This window comes from Gossypium arboreum, chromosome 7, assembly GCF_025698485.1.
Source record: "Gossypium arboreum isolate Shixiya-1 chromosome 7, ASM2569848v2, whole genome shotgun sequence".
Classification (NCBI taxonomy): Eukaryota; Viridiplantae; Streptophyta; class Magnoliopsida; order Malvales; family Malvaceae; genus Gossypium; species Gossypium arboreum.
Window position 1 is genome coordinate 93,675,596 of NC_069076.1, and position 12,581 is coordinate 93,688,176.

A 12,581-nucleotide genomic window follows, 5' to 3' on the forward strand; every position below is an offset into this window, starting at 1 on the left:
AAAAAAAAATTAATAGATAGATATATGAGTCTAGTTTCAGGAAAAATTTACGGATCTTAATTTCGAGTTTTGAAACTTGAGAAATGAATTTTTAAGCAACCATGACGCAGAAAATAGTTTATTTCGAAAATTAAAATAAGTGATTTAGAGTTGTTTAAAAGGTAAGATAAGTTTAGTAACACCTCAAGCTTGACTCCGGTGACGGTTTCGGGCATGGGGGCATTACAGGTAACCCCTGGTGAGGGCACCTTCTCAACAGATCCTTGTATCTCTCCCATGCATCGTAGAGTGTTTCTAAATCCATCTACACAAAAGAGGAGATATCATTACGTAATTTGACTGTTTTGGCTGGTAAAATATTTTAATAAAAACTTTTCAGTTATTTGTTCCTAAGTAGTGATTGACCCTTGTGGTAACAAGTTTAACCATTGTTTAGCCTTATTCTTCAACGAAAAGGGAAACAACTGAAGGCGAATGGCATCGTCAGAAATGCCATTGATTTTAAAAGTGTCGCAAAACTCTAAGAAATTTTCCAAGTGAGCATTGGGATCCTCGTCCTGCAAACCATCAAACTGAACAAACTGTTGGACCATTTGAATGGTGTTAGGTTTCAGTTCAAAATTTTTTGCAGCAACAGCAGGCCTAACTATGCTCGATTCAATTCCTGTTAAAGGAGGTTTAGCATAATCATACATAATACGTGAAGCAGGATTCTGATTAGCAGCAATTGCAGGAGGTAGCGGATTTTCTTGGTTTTCAGCCATCTCCTCGGTTGTGGTTGAAGTATCATCCTCTTGCTCTTCCTCTGTATATCGTAAGCTTTGCCTTATTTCTCTTCGATTTTTGTGAACTGTGCGATCGATCTTATTATCAAACAATAATGGTCCCGACGGGTTTCTTCTAATCATACACTACAAAAACCTGCCAGGAACGAATAAAAGAAAAAATTAGAAAATAAAATAAAAATTTAAATTGCAAAAAAGTAAAATGGCTAAAGTAATAAAAATCGAGTGTTCCTAATATCTTAGTTCCCCGGCAACGTCGCCAAAAACTTGGTACATGATTTTCGCGACAGGTTTTGAAGATTTATAATTAATCGTTCTTGAAACTAACTATTATCACGATGAAGGCAAGCGTACCTATTGAACAGCAGTATAGCTTTAGCAAGACCAAATTGTCGAACCCAAAGGAACCAAGAGTACTAGTAATAACTTTCTTTTTATTATCTAACCTAAAAATTAAGGGATTTGTTTATCTAGACTAATTAACTAAACTAAGGGTGCACAGAGAGAAAATTGGGAAAAAAATTTGGGAAAACTCGATTGATTAAGACAATACCCAAGGAAAAATCCACCTAGACTTCACTTGTTATTTGACTCTGAATCAGATGATTTATTCATTTGACTTGATCCATAGAAATCCCTAAGTTATATTATTATCTCTCTCAAGACTAATAACGTCTAACCCTAGGTTTATTAATTGAAATCTCTTTCTAATTAACGCCCTAGTGTTGCATTAACTCGATCTATAGATCCCCTTACTAGGTTTTACCCTAATTTGCAAAAATCTTATTACCCTATCTCTAGGCGTGCAATCGACTCCGCTTAATTACGACAAATTTACTCTTAGATAGGGTCTATTCCTCCTCTGAATAAGAGCACTAACTTGAATCAATATCCTGAAATATTAAAATAAGAATTAAGAACACATAATTAAGAACAAGTCAAATATTTATCATACAATTCAGATAATAATAACAAGATCCGTCTTAGGTTTCATTCCCCTTAGGTATTTAGGGGGTTTAGTTCATAATTATAAAAGAAAACATCTCAGAAGAATAATGAATACAAAACATAAAGAAAACCTAAAACCCCTGAATGGAAATTGAAGGGAGATCTTCAGTCTTGATGATGAATCTGGCTTCTGAGATGGACCAATCGACTTCCCTTGAGTAATTCCTTGCCTCCTACTCCCTGTCTCCTCTAAATGCCTCCTCCGATGTTTAAATAGGCTTTAGAATGCCTAAGAGCCCTCAAAAGTTGCCTTTTCCGAATAGGACTATTCTTGGGCTCGGTAGGGACACGCCCGTGTGCAATTACTCCAGCCCATGGTCAAGGCTGTTGAATAGGTATGAGCGTGTAATCTACCCGTATAAGTCGTGCTTCGATCCTGCCAAATGGACACGGCCGTGTGCCACTCCCGTGTGAGGAAGCCCAGGCCGTGTTGATTTCCCACGTGGATCTATTTTCTCCGTTTTCGGCCCGTTTCTCGCTCTTTTTATTCTCCTATGCTCACCTAAGTATAAAACATGAAATAAAAGAATTAGGAGTATCGAATTCACCAAATCTAAGGAGAAATCATCCATAAATGTGCTAAGCATGGGATAAAAATATGTATAAATTACGGTTTATCATTTGGTATTCTTCCAATGACTTAACTATCATGTAGTTGCTGTTCATTTATCGGTAAGTGTTCGAATGTGTTTTGAGGGTCAAATAAGGACGTTTGTGATCAATCCTTAATTTATGTTTCATGATTTGTCGCTAAATTAGTCGATTGAATCTTGATTTTAGGTTCTGAGAGTCTTGTGGTTGCTTCTGTATCAAAATCGAATCAAGTGTGTAATGAAGACTCGAGAAAATAGTGAACGATGAAAGTTGAAATTGGGTCTATCGACGCCACATGGCCGTGTGCTGGATCGTGTGAGTCACACGGTCTGAGCCAATTGGGCCATGTGGGCTACACGATCGTATGGGCCCAAATTTTAAAAAATTTTCCATAAGTTCGTCTTCATCGTATGAGTCAAATGTGGCCCTCTCGTAGGGTCTGTATGGTATAAATGGGACTATAAATCATGATTTGTGATATTTTGTATCTTTTAAATATGACTTACGTGTACATGATTATTATGTCGAATGCTGTGTATGATCTGTAATACGACAAGTATGCTCTATAATGTGGTAAGCATGATCTGTATCTATTTTAAAAGCATATATGACGTATGCATTTATGATATCTTTTAGTATTGCATGTGAATTGGGGTAAGATATATGTTTACGGAGGAAGAGTGGATAGTTTAATCTATCTGCCATATCTGGTGGCTTAGCCACACATATATTTCTATATTGGCGAATTATCGCATTAAGATTTGGCAGCTTGGCTACAAATATTTTAAAAACTGTCATATCGACACTAAGCGATGTGCAGGGCTGGATAGGCATTTAATACCTTGTATGGTGTGTAGGGATTGTCAGAAATAGTGTGTAGGGGATGCTGGTAGGATTGTGATTCTGCATCTAATATGTTAAAAATGTCTAAATGATTTTTCAAAATATGTCTAAAATTAAATTTGTGCTTCTATTTTTATAAGTTACACACTGAGCTTGAAAACTCACCTCTGTCTGTTTACTTTCAGGTAACCCCCAAACTTAAGATAGGTCGTCGCTATGGGAGCTCGATTAACATTTTTGATAATTTTGCTATTTTAAATTCTAGTTTATTCTGTTTTGATTTTGTTGGACTATTTTGAACATTTTTGGGATTGTTTGATTTTGAACTTCTATTTACTATTTTTAAACTGTTTTTCGGTTTTAAAGTTAAAATTCACTATCAACAAAATGTTGGATTTTCAATATATAACTCATTTTTCCAAATTGAATTTAAATAAGGGTTCTGTTGCAAATAAGTGCGCTTTGATAATAGAAATTTAGTCGTTAGGATTAATAAATTAAATATGAAGGATATTTTCACTAAAAATAAATCAGAATCTTTTTTATTAAAATCTAGTGTTATTTTACAAGACAAATGGATTCTGGATTTTCAAATAAATTGTAGTAACTTTTCCAGATCTGGCCATAACATTTAGGTTGGGTGTGGGGTGCTACACTATCAATAGAAGATTGTCTGATCCTAGTTGATTTTAAGAAAATGCATTCTAGAAATGAGAAATTAGTCCATCTAAAACCCCCTTAAGTATGTTAACCAGAACTTCAGAGATGATTTTGTAAGCCATGTTACAAAAATTGATAGGTCAGAAGTTGTGGCCTTACTTTAACTTTTCCCTTTCAAAATGAGCACGATAACAATTTTGTTCAATTCTTTCATAATTTTTTTTGTGGATGTATGAAAAAAAAATTATGTTTATATCTCTTACAAGATCCCAAATGATTTTAGATTTCTGCATTCATTGGATTTGCTCTTATTCCTCCATTTACCTCAATTATTCCCTAAAGCTTTTTTTTTATAACAAAATCAACTTCAATTAACAACTTCTTATGGACCATCTCCAATAGTAGCTCAAGGATTTGTCGTCTACTAAGTACTTAAACCTTACATACAACATCTGTAACACCCCCACACCTGGCCTGAACGTTATTTTCAAATATGGAGAAGTTACACCAACTCGTTTGAAACCTAGAAAACCTAGAAATCCAATTTGAAATTGTAAGGTAAAATAGTGCCAAACTAGGTAATTTGTTTTCCAATTTCAGGGAGACATCCTTGATAAAACCATCTATATTATTATGAAAAACCATTTAAGTGATCATTTCGATTTGCAACTAAATTTTCTAATCTAAGAAGTTTTGGGAGCCATGGTTTGACTTGTAAACAAGTAGTTTTGTATATAGGACTATTAAAACACCAAATTTGTAAAAATAGTCCACAAAGCAAAAACAGAGTCCAAAATAATAATAATAACACAGTCCAAAAGTCTCGAATAGTCCAAATTTAACAAAAATCCTTAGTTTAGTCGTTTTTAGCCATATACCAATTTCGAGTTTCCATGTACCGTTCGATCCTAGGTTTGTTGATTACCTGGGAAGAAATAATCAAAAGCGTGAGCTAACAAGATCAGTGTATAACTCAACCCAACAAATAGATCAGTTAAAGATACAAAATCAAATTCATTTACAGATACAGTTTTAGAAACAAATACAGATTCAAATACATATATGCAGATTAAGAAACAGATATAGATCCTACCCCTATCCGCTACACACCATCTTTGTCCAACTTTACACACCAATCAGGGTAATAAATACCCATCCAACCCCACACACCTATAAGTGAGCATATGTCACTTTTTAGAATAATGTAGTCAAGCTGCCAGAATAGATACGTGATCAAGCCATTAGAATAGATATATGTGGTTTAAACATTCATATTAGGCAGATTATTAAACTACCAACATTTCGTCCGTCACATCATTATCTCACCCCATGCACACGCACCATACTAACATATATCAAATGCAACTATTTATTGCATGCTTTTCATATCAATCATGCTATCAGAATTATCAGATTACATATCATATGCAAATTTCGCATTTTAGACATGCTAGTAATTAAAACATATACAATATTTATATCACATACAGTAGCAATATATCAAATTTCATGTTTTGGAGTCAGTTTTATACAGTATGGACCCTACAGAATGGGTAAAAATGAATCACACATCAATACGATCCTAAGCAAAAATTTTAGATAATGGGTCAACATGTCCCAATCGACCCAACCCATGTGGCCCACATGGTCTAGCACACGGCTTGTCACATGACCGTTTGGCATCTACAGTCCACTTTTCGGCATCGCGTCATTCGCTGTTTTTTGGGTTTTTTGTTACACACCTTATCAATTTTTTATATGCATCGTTACGACACACTTCCAGACTCCTAAACAAAACTTAAGAAAAGATTAATTAGCATGATTTTACCAAATCTGATTCACTAATTCGACACGACATCAACAATCGAACTTTATTACATAAAAATCAACCCTTACAATGGCGAATAAACACTTACTCTTGCAAAAACAGTAGCTAACAATAATCAACTCCCCAAAGAATTCCATAATTCACACTCCTCACCTAACCGAAATCAGAAAATAACCATTAATCCCCAACAAAAAAAATGATAGAAAACATTGAAAATTAAACACACAGAGAATTTACCTACAATGGCTTATGAATCATACCTCAAAACACTTACCATGCACGATCTACACAGATTAAATAAGCAAAAAGGTGTCTAAATCAACAATAACAGGAAAAACAAAAAAGAAAAACCAAAGATAGAAATAGATCGAAATAGGGATGCAATAGAAGAAAAGATATTAGCAAAAAGAGCAAAAGAAAAGAAAGAAAAAAACAAAAACGTGAACAGAAAAAGAAGTGACGTGAGAGAGAAAGAGGGAAAGATTTTGAGGGACAATTTCAATAATACAATCCCACTAACTGACCACCCATCAAATTTTATAATTCAAACTCAACCCAAACACTGCCATATAGGCAGCACCACACAAGGAATTGAACACAAAACCTTAGGATAAGTTGGAGCCTTACCACTGAACCAACAAGTTCATTCTTGTCATCAATTGAGCACAAATTAAATATAAGCTATAAGTTCAAAGATAGGGATTGGGGCAAAATTAACAAAAATTCAAGGGAAAAGATTCAAACCTAAAACCTCACATGCACAAGCAACACACTTAATCATTGAACCAAATCACTTCACTTAACAAATTTAAACAATTCAAAAACTAAAATTTTGGGGCATTACAACATCTTTTTATTTTTCTTTTAGCTAAGAATAGTTTTTTGCTTCAACAATTGATCAAAAAAAGAAATTTGAAAAAACAGAGAGATGGATTTTTGCCTCATTCGAGAGAAGATTTCGAAGTTTTATTTTTTAAGAGCTAACAAACTCCTCAACAAGTCTGATATTGTTCTTGGTGGGGGTTTTGTCTCTCGACCTCGTCGAGAGTCACACGCAGCTCATGGAGTGGGAGTGTCTTGTTTGGTGCTTGATAAGGCAGATGTACATCTGTGTATAGCTATTCATCAATGAAATCTCAACATTTGCCTATTTTGTTGAAAGATTTCTTCCTCTAAAAGTTTCAAAGTTTGTTGGTTCTTCCTTATCAACTATTCATTCAGTTGCACCTGGATGAAGTAGTTACTAGTAGAAAAGTAGAGATAAACACTAGAAAATTGTTCACACAATTTTGAAACTTCCTATACTTGCGGTGTCTTACCTAGAGAGTAATTCACTGTCAACAACATGTTCAAGTTATGATTTAAGTTCAACTCACTTACCAAGTTGCAATCTTATCCCTATTCAATCTAGATCACTTTCCTCTAAGTCTTTCTCCCTGGAAGAGTAGGTGTAAATTGATTAACTCAATTAATTTTACTAGCAAATTTTTGCACTAAAAATTAGTTCCTAAATGAACAAGTAATGTGCTAACCTAACATAAATAAGATGTACAATATATAAGCAATAAAAGCCTTGTTCAAACACAACCAATTACAATCACTAATTCTTCTAAAATATTTACTTAGAAAGGTTTTTAAGTAATCAAAATATTGGTAGAGATCTTCCCAAACTCAATCTCCTTTGAAGAACAAATCTTCTATTTAGGAGAACTTCAATTGCATTGAAATTCTAAATTCGATCCTTGCTTGACTTGATTCTTCCACATAAAGTCTTCACTAATATGTTGCTAATAATCATCGAAAATCAACAATTAATTGTCCAAGTGAATTTGGTCAAAAAATGACCATCGAATAATGCAAGTTAATAATATTCTACCAGTTTTTCCTTAAGTTGCAATTTGTATTGTAGTTAAAAGTTATAACTAGCATTAAAAAAGTCTTCGAAGTATCATTCGCTTAAAGTCAACAGATCCCTCAAAATGTCCAGTATTGTTTCGATAGGGGTTTTGTCTCCCAGCTCTGTTGAGAGCCACATATGATTCATGGAGTAGCAGTGTTTCACTGCTGCCATATAAGGCATGCGCACAACCACACATCAAGGAAATCTCAACATTTACAAAGACATATTGAATCTGAAACACGTCAAGAGCAATGTTTTGGATTGATATGATTGAAATATTGGATCAATTCGAAAATTGACATGCATAAAAAATACAATCATATTTAATGAATTTAACTATTGAATTATTAAAATATTAATTCTACAACCTCCAATTTTAATTTTCACTTTGTACTAGATTCTTTACAAATGCATTTTTGCCACCAAATCAATAGATTCTACGCATTAAATATATTTATTTTTCATAAATAAGAAGAATTAAGGTTTTAATTTTTCATTAACATTAATATGTGAATGAATTTATTGGATAAAATAAATATTATATAATTATATGTTAATCTAAAAAATATAAATACATATTTTCGAAAAATAATTAAAACAATGGATATTTACATATGAAATAACAAGTACAGGCACATATTTATATAAGACTTTGCTGATAAATTTATCATCTAACCTTTGCTCCTTTTGTTATTTTATCTCTAACTTTTTTGAATTATTTTGACATTCAACCTCCAAATTTTTAACGACACTGACATAAAACTTCATGTGACAATTCACGCATGTCAACACCGACATGAATAATTAAAAAAAAAACACTCTTTAACATTTTTAATATTTTCTATAAATTATTTGAGATATACACTCAATCCATTTAAGTCTGTAGCGTCTACCAATTTCACCATATCCCCTTTTGCGTCTTGAGATTAGGATCTCATTAGGATGCCCCTCCTCCCCTCTTTCTCCCTCCTTTCCTCCCCTTCCCCCTTCCCCCTTCTTTCATTTGTTTATTTTCTTTTGTTTATTTATTTGCTTTCCTTTTATGCGAAATCGTTGAATTTAGTAGATATAGATACAGGTTCTTATATTGAAGGGTCTTTACCTATTTTCTTGTTTGTTTATCGTCTTTCGTCTCTATTGGAGACCCATATTAATTTTTATTTGGTCCAATCAAAAAATATTTTATCATTTTTGTATTCGCAATTCAATATAGATAGGTATTCCATAACATATATATGTCTCTCTTACTCTCAGTTTTCTCAGGCAATTTGGTGGAATACTCGAACGGTCGATTCTTTTTTTCGTCTTAGCTTCTGGCTTTATGAATGAAAACAAAAGAAATGAGTCTCTCATTATGATCTGGATTTCATTTCTATGGGTTGCATCTTTTTTTTCTTTAATTTCATTTTTATTCTTATCCTTTTATTAGACTATTCTATATGCAGACTATCATGTGAACTCAAAGACGAATCTAAGGGGGCTAGCATGGGCCCCGGCCCCCCAAAATGGAAAATTGCTACTTAAGCCTTCTATTTTTTTAAAATTTTAAATTAGTAAAGGTAAAATTACATTTTGACCCCCAAAATTATAAAAAATTAATTTAATCCTTTAAAAATTATAAAGATATATACCATAAAAAATTAAATTTTCATTCAGCTCCCTAAAAATTGTTCTAGCTTCACCCCTGTGTGAATTGTCACATTAGTGTAGTTAGGATTTTAACTATTCAAACAATTTTGTTTTCATAGAAAACAATTTCGCTAAATTTTAAAAATTAAGCACAAAAATGATAAATAATAATAATAATAATTAAGATCAAAGGGTAAATATTAAAAAACTAAATTTGTGTAGCTATGTAAAATTTCCAAGAGCCCATAACAGGAAAGGAAAGGTCCTGAATATCAGCATTGCAACATAGCCCTCCTTGTTTGCTTCCTATACCAATCGAACCTTACCATAATGAAGTCTGTATTTCTGTAATTACATATTTAAAAGATTATAATATGCTCCATGGCATTTTTTTTACATCTTAATTTGTAGAATAATCTTGTGCATATATAAAACAAACATTATTTTCAGCAAAAATTAGTAGCAAATAAATGGCACTACTTTTTTAGGGTAAATAAATAGACACTACTTAGTTCTTTGAAAATTGTATTTCTTATTTTTACACCTAACATATAATAATAATGCATGCATTTTTAATTAAGCATAAAAAGATGGATTATAACCTGCAAATGACTTTTTACTTGCTCAATTGTCAGCCCCTCAACCTGCATCAAATTTCTGATTTGCTTAGGAGTAGCCACTGCATGCACCAAAATCCAAATGCAAAAAAAAAAAAAAAATTAAAATAATGAAACCAATGCATCCATGCACAAAACCCTAACCCTGTAAATCAAATATGAAGTATTTAACCATCAATTTGTTAGTATATTTGTGATGTTTTAAGTTCTGACCTTCAATGCCTCCAAGCATATTCAAAGCCTCCACAAATCTTGAATGAAGCTCAGAAGACCAACATCTCCTATTGTTCTTCCAAATGGGTTGTGTCAATGGTTTTGGGTGATGATGATGATCATAATTATTAAGATACATGAAACCTTGGTTATCATTTCTCCATGAATATTGATCAATGGCTGCCACCTCCTTTCCTTTTCCATCACTGCTTGATTCTCCAACACTATTCCATGTACTATTCTTCTTGTATCCCAACATTAATCTTTCCATGTTGTTTCCTTTCTCTTTGCATGACTGCACAGAATCTCATATATATATATATATATATATAAGATTTATTCAACAAATTTAACTAATATACATATATATATGTATGTATATTGGAAGCTGAAATCTTTATCTTTTACCTGGAGATTTGCATCACATTCTTCCTGGATTTCCCTTTGTTCTTTCTCATTGTTTATGTTTAGAAGCTTATCCTTTAATGTTTCAGTTTCTATACATTTCAAAAGATAGAAATAATCAGGAAATAAAGAGCAAATGTGTTCAAGGTATTGTTCCAATTGAAGTTTTGTCTCTCTATTATATTGAGAGTCTTGGTGAGTTCACAGAGTGAGTGTTTCTATGAGCTAGCTCTAGAGATAACATGCTCTCCATCAATGACCTATATACCATAGGTAATAGGGTCGATTAGACCATGTGCCCACACTAGAACAATCAGCAAAATAGGGAGATACAGCAATATATCTTTGAATTACTAATTAAACAAGAAAATCTATATATGTGGACTTACCCTCCATTAGAAGTAGGGTGCATAGAGGAAGAAGATGTTTGAAAGGCTGAACCCTAGCTAACTCTTCTTCAAGCTTGCAAATATAATCACTCAACACTGATAACTTATAATACTGATTATCGATTTTGGATAAATCTAAGAGCAAGCTGCTTCTGGATTTAGGGACATATGATGGCTTAAGACTCAAGCTAAGCTCTATAGAGCTTGGATTCATTGTTTTGCACCTTGCTTTTTTGCCGGAAAAAGGAATGAGAAATATCATATATATATATATATGTGTGTGTAAAAGATGAGTATTAAATTCTGGGTTTAATCCAAGAAGATAACTTTGATTACAAAAGAAATATTCCAGTTCATTATTCTGTCTGATTTTGACAGCCAAATTCAAAAAATATCTGGTTCTCTAAAGCAGTATAAAGCCGAATGACTTCTTTGTTTCTAAAGATGAAGTAGATAAAGTATAATAAGCCTATCGTGAAGACGTATTTATCGGTTTAGATGCTATCCGATTCGGCTTAATGTGGGGGTGTAAATGAGATACTGATGTTAGTAAATTATTTGAATTTAATTTGAATTTGTTTTAACTCCATTCGGTAATTATCAAGCTGAGTATGAGTAATTTGAACTATCGGTCAAGTTGAGTTCGAGCTTAGTAATATTTAACTTGAATGGCTTGTAAGTTTTATTGAACTTTTCATATTTTTTACATTAATTATGTTATTGCCATTATAAATATTATTAACCCTAAGCTTTTCAATTTGATAACTTTTTTCAATTTTGGTCCATAATCATGTATCACTTTGATATTGTGTCGCATCATTACCTAAAAAATTATGAGATGACATGGCACAATACCAGAATGCCACATAATTTAATGGATCAAATTTGAGAAAACTTATTAAGTTTAAATATTAAATATTACCTTATCTCAAGCTAAATGTGAATCCATAAATTTTTTATTAGGGTCGTGGATTTAGTTATACATTTTTATAGATCAAAATATAAGTTTATATGTATTAATTTATAATTTATATATTTTAAAGGATTAAACAGATTTTTTTTCATTTTTCGAGGAAATAAAATATACTTTTATTATGTATTAATTTATAATTTCGCTATATCAAAATTTTTATTTTTATTTTTGAGTAACAAAGTCCCTGCTTACTCCTTATAATAGTCTCTGCTAAATGTGGCTTCAACTTAACTAATTTTTTTTTGAAAACTCGAAATAATGTATAATATTAGAAAATTCTAAAAGATTCCTAATGTTTTTTAGAAAAAGAAAACTATATTCTTCCTATTCGTTTTAGATTCATTTTGGTTACTTTTAGAAATATATTTTTGTTTTCAAACTTTAGGAGAGATTTTATAATTTTATTTTAAACTTTGAGAACTTTTATTATATTATTTTTCTCAGCCACTCATAAAATATAAGAAAGGAAGAGTACAAAATTGCAGTACACAAATGTATTATTATATTCTTTTATAACTTTTAAAGTTTTTGGAAGGTTTTAATATTAGAGTTAATTACCACCACATTCATTTTAAATTAGTCTTTAAATTTTAAAATATTTTAATTACATCCTTAAATCATCAAGGTTATATCAATAAAGTCTTTCTATTACTAAAATTATTATTCTAACTGTTAAATGAGATACCAAATCTCACTACAAGAAAATAGGGCTTTAGCGACGTTTTTAGTGGCGTTTG

General features: G+C 32.0%; 1 protein-coding gene and 1 non-coding gene across 4 annotated transcripts; one reads left to right on the forward strand and one right to left on the reverse strand.

Moving 5' to 3' along the window:
• Positions 1–230: 230 nt before the first annotated feature.
• LOC128296079 (small nucleolar RNA R71) lies at positions 231–337 on the forward strand. Its single transcript, XR_008286627.1, has one exon. It is a non-coding gene; the product is annotated as a small nucleolar RNA R71 (small nucleolar RNA).
• Positions 338–9,334: 8,997 nt separating this feature from the next.
• On the reverse strand, positions 9,335–11,115 carry LOC108479503 (transcription factor HHO5-like). 3 transcript variants are annotated; one of them, XM_053030590.1, is made up of 5 exons: positions 10,872–11,115; positions 10,486–10,574; positions 10,078–10,372; positions 9,850–9,891; positions 9,335–9,592 (listed from the first exon to the last, which is right to left on the reverse strand). In XM_053030590.1, exons 1-4 carry the CDS (start codon positions 11,083–11,085, stop codon positions 9,887–9,889), a joined length of 603 nt encoding a protein of 200 aa, XP_052886550.1. In that variant the 5' UTR covers positions 11,086–11,115; the 3' UTR covers positions 9,335–9,592; positions 9,850–9,886. The 3 variants fall into 3 exon arrangements, with proteins under 3 accessions (XP_052886550.1, XP_052886548.1, XP_052886549.1); XM_053030588.1 differs by having other exon boundaries at positions 9,850–9,926; XM_053030589.1 differs by lacking the exon at positions 9,335–9,592 and having other exon boundaries at positions 9,760–9,891.
• Positions 11,116–12,581: the final 1,466 nt, after the last annotated feature.